The sequence below is a fragment of the Oncorhynchus tshawytscha genome, linkage group LG08 (genome assembly GCF_018296145.1).
Source record: "Oncorhynchus tshawytscha isolate Ot180627B linkage group LG08, Otsh_v2.0, whole genome shotgun sequence".
NCBI lineage: Eukaryota > Metazoa > Chordata > Actinopteri > Salmoniformes > Salmonidae > Oncorhynchus > Oncorhynchus tshawytscha.
In genome coordinates this window covers 37,343,545-37,351,937 of record NC_056436.1, presented here as the reverse complement: position 1 = coordinate 37,351,937, position 8,393 = coordinate 37,343,545, and the positions used below count along the sequence as shown (strand labels likewise).

Sequence of the window (8,393 nt, the reverse complement as noted above, 5' to 3'; positions counted from 1 at the left end):
GAGGGGACTGAGGGGAGGGAGGAGAGACTGAGAGGAGAAGAGGGGAGGGGAGAGAGCAGAGACTGAGAGGAGAGGAGGGGAGGGGAGACGAGAGACTGAGAGGAGAGGAGGGGAGAGACTGAGAGGAGAGGAGGGGAGAGACTGAGAGGAGAGGAGAGACTGAGAGGAGGGGAGGGGAGAGACTGAGAGGAGAGGAGGGGAGACGAGAGGAGAGACAGAGAGGGGAGGAGAGGAGGGGAGAGACTGAGAGGAGAGGAGGGGAGAGACTGAGAGGAGAGGAGAGGAGAGAGAGACTGAGAGGGGGAGGGAGAGACTGAGACGAGACGAGACGAGAGGAGAGGAGAGACTGAGAGGAGAGGAGGAAAGGGAGAGGAGAGACTGAGAGGAGAAGATGGGAGGAGAGACTGAGAGGAGAGAGGAGGGAGATGAGAGGAGAGACTGAGAGGAGGGGAGATGAGAGGAGAGACTGAGAGGAGGGGAGATGAGAGGAGAGACTGAGAGGAGAGGAGGGGAGGAGAGACTGAGAGGAGAAGATGGGAGGAGAGACTGAGAGGAGAGGAGGGGAAACGAGAGGAGAGACTGAGAGGAAAGGAGGGGAGACGAGAGGAGAGACTGAGAGGAGACGAGGGGAGATGAGAGGAGAGACTGAGAGGAGAGGAGGGGAGATGAGAGGAGAGACTGAGAGGAGAGGAGGGGAGAGGAGAGACTGAGAGGAGAGGAGGGGAGATGAGAGGAGAGACTGAGAGGAGGGGAGACGAGAGGGGAGACTGAGAGGAGAGGAGGGAGACGAGAGGAGAGACCGAGAGGAGAGGAGGGAAGGGAAGGGGAGAGACTGAGAGGCGAGGAGGGAAGGGAAGGGGAGAGGAGAGACTGAGAGGAGAAGATGGGAGGAGAGACTGAGAGGAGAGGATGGGAGGAGAGACTGAGAGGAGAAGATGGGAGGAGACGAGAGGAGAGACAGAGGAGAGGAGGGGAGACAAGAGGAGAGACTGAGAGGAGAAGATGGGAGGAGAGACTGAGAGGAGAAGATGGAATAATTCACACTGCTTACTACTCTGAACCTAAACATTTCCACATACCTCAGAAGCCCTAAAGGGGTCACTGTCAACAAGGAGAGACACGAACACAATCAATACATCTGGACCATCCACTTCCAACCCCCCCTCCCGGGAAGAGACCCCTGTACTCCAAAAAGTTACAAACCTAACACAACAAGTGGAATTTGACTTGATGTTGTATTTTACATTCTCTATATCATTAGACAGAGAGACGTGCAGAGAACAGTACAGAGTTGCAGGAAGAGGTTGTGTATCTATGCCTCTAAATGTGTTTGTTTGTACTGGGATGTGTGTGGCCTGTTTGTTTGGTGTGTGTGTGTGTGTGTGTGTCCTGGGGGATTTGACTGAACACAGGTACGTTGTTTGATTGTAGTCTAGCTGCACCGCGGCCGTGCTAGCATGTCTTCCTCCCATTTCCATTATAGATGCACCAATTAAAATACATTTCAAATGGCCCCGACACACACACACACACACACACACAGCACTCTGCTTTCACACACTCACAACGCACAGCTTTGAAACCCCTCTTTAGTATCTTTTAATCAATGCTCTGCTTTGCTGCTGCAGGGATTGAATGTCTGTATACCTTAAAAACAACAACATTCAATTGAAATGAATACATTAGGAAGACACAGCTTTTCCTAAATAGTGGTTGAAATTGAAATGATCACTCTCTTGTTTGGATTCGTTGGCTTAGTTTGGGACACATTTGAGAGTCATTCATTTTAACATGAGTGTTTCTGTTACTTCGTTTTTCTATTTCGTTGAGCTCAATAAAAAAAAATTTGGGGGGGGAGGGTGATTATTACGATAAGGTATCACAGCTTTCTATATTTTTCTAATTGTCTGATGGTTCAGCTGAACCCAGTGATGGTCATTATCAGCGGTAAGGCTGTGGAAACTCATTCTCCTAAAAACAGAAACTCCCACTAGACACACACACTGATGTGTGTTTTAGTGCAAGCAGTGTGTTAGTGTTCTCAATGTATTTTAAAGGTTTTATGGTCCTGTATTTTGGTGTTACTGCAGGTGAGGAGAGAGAGACAGAGAGAGAGAGAGACAAAGAGAGAGAGAGAGACAGAGAGAGAGAGCGAGAGAGAAAGACAGGTGAGAGAGAGACAGAGAGAAAGATACAAAGAGAGAGACAGAGAGAGAGAGAGCGAGAGAGAAAGACAGGTGAGAGAGAGACAGAGAGAAAGATACAAAGAGAGAGACAGAGAGAGAGAGAGCGCGAGAGAAAGACAGGTGAGAGAGAGACAGAGAAAGATACAAAGAGAGAGACAGAGAGACAGAGAGAGAGAGAGAGAGAGAGAGAGAGAGAGACAGACAGAGAGAGAGAGAGAGAGAGAGAGAGAGAGAGATAGAGAGAGAGAGACAGACAGACAGAGAGAGAGAGAGAGAGATAGAGAGGGCCGTGCATCTCTGCTAAAGTATTTGTTTACAGCCAGGAGAAAGCTGCATTGATTCCAACTCATCTTTGTCGATGCATATAGACTGAAGGATACATCATAACAGAGGTACGCCTGGCCAGACGGGTGTGTGTGTGTGTGCGTGTACGCGCGCGTGTGTGTGTGTATGGTGTCATAGCCGTCGCAGCTCACACCCCATAACGATTTCCTTACATGATCATGGTTTAATTAATAGAAGGATGAAGGGATGGCCCTCCTACGATGCCACAGTTACCTCAAACAGCCGCTCGTTGTTCACGATCAATTAACACAGTGAGAAAACCGGGGAGGGAAATGTTGATTTTATACCACATCCATTTATTTGATGAAATACAGTATTTATCTTTTATTAGAAAAGTATTAATAGAGGGTGAGATCCGGGACAGATCAGTCACTTGTTTTGTTCTGTGTGTGTGTGTGTGTGTGTGTGTCTGTGCTCAAATGCACACATGCACATACACACACCCTTCAAAGCAGGGCCACGGACCAGATTGGTTTGGGGAGATGGTTTTTCTCTCTGTTCCTCCAAACCTGATAATCATAACACTTCCCTTTCATCTGTATGTCCCCCCTTTCCACCCCTCCACTACTCCACCCCTCCACCCCTCCACCCCTCCACCCCTCCAACCCTCCACCCCTCCAACCCTCCACCCCTCCACCCCTCCACCCCCGTTCCCTCATCCTCTCATCCATCCAAGAGAGGGAGTGTATATGACACAGGACAGGGGAGAGAGAGATTTTTATTTTTAAGATAGGGAAATACACGTTTGATGAAATAGGGTTCACCCCCCACCCCTGAGTGTGTGTGGAGCACAGAGCCAGTCGGACACTATTGACATCCGCTCCTCATCTGTGAAACACAATAGTTAGTGGAACACCGACGCTCCGGGATTTTCCTAGCAGTGGGAATTGCGTCGTTCCGAGGCGCCAGGAATACAGTCCCTGCTGGGGTTGGAAGGCGGGGAGCCGCTGACATGCGCACGGAAAACAACCCGGACACAGCCAGAGCCGGGGAAACATGTCCCAAATCATTCTCAAATCGTTCCCAAATCATTTCTCAATCATTCCACAACAAAGACCGTCCAGAATCTCGGACTGGGAAATGTAATCCCTATTTTTACTGCTGAGCTGGTTTTAGGATTTTTCATTTCATTTTCCCTTTTGGATAGTGTGAAAGATACTGAAATTCAATTCCATTATGAAACTAATTGATCCAACATAGCAGCATATCCACCTATTGCTTGAGTGAGGGCAAGCCTGAATTTTCAGCACGTACTTTACTGTGAAATGTTAAAATAACTTGAAAAATACATGTCCCTCTTTGATCTTTTTACCCTGTCTCACTCTGTCCGGCTCAAATATGCAGAAATCATAGCGTGAGCAAGCGCTGTTTGAACACATGACGGTCAGAGGAATATTTTAATTTGACTAATTTTCTCACTTTCAGACAGATGGGTAGAGTATTAGACAGCACTAGATAGACAGGGAGAGAAAAGGGAAGAGAAGGAAAAGAAGAGAGGCTGTGAGAGAACGACAGACTTTTGCCAATAAACAGATGGAACGCTGTATTTGCATGACAGGGCTTCATTCACAACGTTTGGTATCACCCTGGTCTGAGAGCCTTTCTCTCTGAGAGCCTTTCTCTCCACTGATGACAACTACCCTGAGAGACAGAGGGAGACAGAGGGAGACAGACAGACAGACAGACAGACAGACAGACAGACAGACAGACAGACAGACAGAATGCACTGGTTCTTTAAATCCCACTCTCCTCACCTCTCTCGCTCTTCACCGCTCACTCTCGTTATTCCTCTGCCCCCTCCCTCCCTCCGTCCCTCTCTCTCTTTCTCTCTCTCTCTCTCTCTCTTTGTCTCTGCCCTCCACTCTCCACCTGCTCGGCTGCTCTCTCTCTCTCTCCGTGCGTGCAGACCGAGCCCTGCCTCTCTGCCATTGGCCGCCCGTCCACCAATGAACAGCACGGATGGGCCAGAGGGACTACATATGCAAAGCCTTGCTACATATTAATGAGCTCCAATCGTGGCTTTAAGTCCTTGATTAGAAGAGTGCTGGAGCTTTTGGTCCCAACTAGCTGGCTGCTGTGCCTATAGGCTTGTCACACGGAGGACCACTGTGCCTGATTGCAGTGCTCTGACAGGAACAGAGAGAGAGAGAGAGAGAGAGAGAGAGAGAGAGAGAGAGAGAGAGAGATCGGAGCGAGAGAGAAGAGAGAGAGAGGAGGACAGGAGAGGAGGAGGAGAGCAGAAAAAAACTTTGATTTATAGAGGAGGCTTTCTCACATTATGGTGGCAGTGTGCAGATGGATTCCATAGAGCTTTCCCTTCCTGAGTATTTCTCCCTACACTCTGAACAAGAGTAGGTAAATTTGACCTTTTTACTACTTCTTTCCTTACCTCTTGTCATTGTGAATGCCTTTGACTGTGTGTGTGCCTGTGTGTGTCTGTGTGTGCCGTGCTCGCGTTTGTCAGAGTAGGTGTGTGTGTGTGTGTGTGTGTGTGTGTGTTATTTCGTGTGATACTGCGGAGGTGGCCGGGTAGAATGTCAAGGTTGCTTTCCACTGTCAGGTAGTGTGTGAAAATGTGTCTGTTTGACTGTGTGTAACAGTGTAACAGTATGCGTCTGTCTACTGGTGCTGGGCTGCGGTACAGACAGGAGCTCTCACTCAGCGTGAGGAATTGAATTTCTGCCGCTCCACCTGAGTAGGACACACACACTCTCTCGCTCACACACACACACACACACACTCTGGCATGTCTATCCCAGCACAGAGAGCCGTACTACTTGATGATCCACTGTATAATAGAGCGTGTGTGCGTGGTATGGGATGTTTAAGTCTTAGTTTATTAGGTGGGGTCAGTGTGTTCAGCGTGTGTGAGGGCTGTCCGTCAGCCAGCCGACAGAGTGAGAGGGGGCGCGGGGGGGCGGCCAGGAGGGAGAGGGAACGGACAGAAGCGGCAGGGGGAGGAGGAGGAGAAAGCGCTCTTAAATGCCAGGAGAGCTTGGATTTCAGACGGCCAGCACAGCATGTGGCCCTGCCGTGGCATCGGAGACAAGAGTGCGCTGCGTTGCTCCGCACGGACACACCGTGCACACACACACACACACACACACACACGCTGCTCCTTTAGCTAGTGCTTTGCTCTTTTTGGCTTGTGTTAAGGACAGCGTTAAAAATGCAGATTAACTGGCTGGTGGAGCAGCCAGGCGGAGGATCGTGTGTGTGTCGAGTGTTTTATGTAAATACAGAATCAGGGATCGGGAGCATCACTCCCATACCTCTCTGTCTACAGACACACAACCCAGAGAACAGTGACGATCTCCAGAAGACTATAAAATAAGTGTTTTAGTTAAGCTGTCTACTCAATTACATTTCACAAATACATTTGAGGAGAGTTCCAGGTGACAGAATTACCTAAAGTGTGGCGTGTAAATTAAAGGGGAGTCCTAGTTTTGGAGAGAAAAAGAATATTCCCCAAATCGCACGCTCCTCCCTCTGTTTGTTAATACTTGGCCTTAAGCAAAGTGAGTAGAATGAAGAGAGAACAATAGAGTGATAGATAGGGTGAAGAGAAGAGAGGAGAGCTGGACAAGTTGACTTTGTTTGAGTGTTTCTAAAGGAAACCATGGCACTCTTGACCCCTGCCCTGGACTGTGTCTGAACGCTGATAACGCTTCTAAAGTGGAGCCTCGCTTTCCAGCCTTCTTACAGACTATATACATACACACACACGCGCACACACACACAAACACACACACACACACAGACAGACCGGAGGTTAATATAGAGAGAAAGAACGGCTAGATTGGTAATCTACATAGGAGAGAAATGAAAGGTCATGTTAATGCGAAGGTACACAACCCAACCACTCTACCTGCATGCCTACTGACTTTCTGTACGTGTGTGTTTGTGGGGTCGTGTTTGAACAGTGTGTGTGTTATAATGTGGATACGGGTGGGTGTAAAACCCTAGCTTTGGAATATACTTCTCGTCTTCGGAAACCTTGTGTAAAATGACCCAATTATTTATTTCTAAATGACGTATTTATGGATTTATTATATTTGAGAATTGTATTTGAGAGTATAGTGTATTTGAGCATTTTGCAAGGAGTGTGTGAATTGCAGTGGTGTGACTGAGATATAGCTAGAGGAGCTTCGAAAGGGCGAAGGACGTGTAGTATGAAGGAGACCAGACGATTCAGGAGACAGTCTTTTCTCCTGTCTACAGCGATGGGCTTTAGCCTGGGTTCCCCCCCTGTCTCAGTGTCATTAGTGATCCGGGGTTAGAGTCACTTCACATAGAGAAACACACTGTCCGAATCCCTCTCTTGGTCCCAGCTGTACCCAGGCTTTACTCATAGTCATTACTCACCTCTCTCACCGCTCGCTCCCCGCTCACCTCCTACGTCGACATTGACGAGTGGGATACTAATTGATATATTATGGATAATGATAATAATAATAACAACAAGTGCCATTTTGACGATTATCATAATTATATTCGCTTCATGCCTGAACTTACAGTTCATTTGCATGTCATTAAGGGTTTTCCCCTCTTAGTTAGTTGAATTGATTTAATGTGTTCGTTGTTGTTGTTTTATTCCTAGAGGTCACGGGGATGTTGAAGGTAGATTGTCATGCCGGGTTTTTTGATTGAAAGAATAGGGGAATGATTTAATAAAAGACTTGGGCCGATTCCTGAACCTGCGAAGGTGTATTTTCACGGCTTGTGTGTTTTGAACACTTCGGATATATCGTTAGATATCGCTGTGTATCTATTTCCCAGATAAATGGTGGGAACATGTGATTTTATTTTTTTCAATTGCACATTGAAATGTTCGACATTTTTTTTTTGCATTGGACGTATGCGGTATCTTATGCACGTACTCGGTGCGCTATATAAAGGATATGGTTTTCAATGTTTGGAATGTGACTCGTTTAAAAAAAACGGTGGTGTTCATTTTAAATATGTCTTTTCAATGTCTGGAATGTGACTGATATGTTGAGCACACCACATTCGCGCTAGAGAATGCAACATTTCCAAAAACACACGGAACCGACAATGCGCCCGGTTCTTTTGTGTGTGTGTGTGTGTGTGTGTGTGTGCCACATTGCTTGGCTGTTCTGCCGATAGGACAGTCATATCAGATGTGATGATTATTTTCCGATTTTATATTTAGGACATTTTAAATAATATACATTCTAAGCACTTGCAAAATTGTATTTTGTTGGAGCTCCTTTCCTGATTTTGCGTTTTCCAGCACGAATGTGGTGGATTTAACATATGTGGATTTTTTTTTACAACAGTAACAATTGAACCAAACTGAATATGCCTGTTTAGATTTTAGGGGGATTGGACTGGATTATTACCGTCTATGCCCGTAATTAAATTGAAAACACAAGATTAATATTTGCATTTACAGTATAAAAAAAATTCTCCCTTTAGCTTTACAATTATAATAAAGTCTTCCACTAGAACACTAGAGTCCCTCCACTATAATAATAGGTCTATCATTTTTGAATGAACGGTTTCTAATGGAGAACTCTGTCCGTGCCTCAGAGACAGCCTCCTCCTTCTATAGATCCCACCACATTCTGATATAACCAGCCAGCCTGAATAAAAGTTGAGGATTAGATTTGTTCTTCTTCTCCTGTCCGTCTCTCGTTCTGTTGTTCTCTGTGTAGAGGAGATGAACGCACTGGAGGAAGGGATCAGGGGAATCGTAAATTCAATTCCTTTTAATCTCCTTATAAAATCATTTACTTAAATCATCTGTCAAATCATGTCAATATGTCCCCTACTGAGTGTGTGTGTGTGTGTGTGTGTGTGTGTGTGTGTGTGTGTGTGTGTGTGTGTGTGTGTGTGTGT

General features: G+C 46.6%; 1 protein-coding gene across 5 annotated transcripts in view; it reads left to right on the top strand.

The window, feature by feature from the left end:
- Positions 1 to 4,564: 4,564 nt before the first annotated feature.
- LOC112237992 (estrogen-related receptor gamma) overlaps positions 4,565 to 8,393 on the top strand; it is a 120,532-nt gene continuing 116,703 nt past the window's right edge. For 3 of the 5 annotated variants that reach the window (XM_042325488.1, XM_042325490.1, XM_042325487.1), the window contains exon 1: positions 4,565 to 4,882. In XM_042325488.1, coding sequence (XP_042181422.1) covers positions 4,827 to 4,882 — 56 coding nt within the window. In that variant the 5' untranslated portion in view covers positions 4,565 to 4,826. Of the gene's footprint in view, positions 4,887 to 8,393 lie in introns of all 5 variants that reach the window. The other 2 variants (XM_042325491.1, XM_042325489.1) reach the window with 1 other exon arrangement.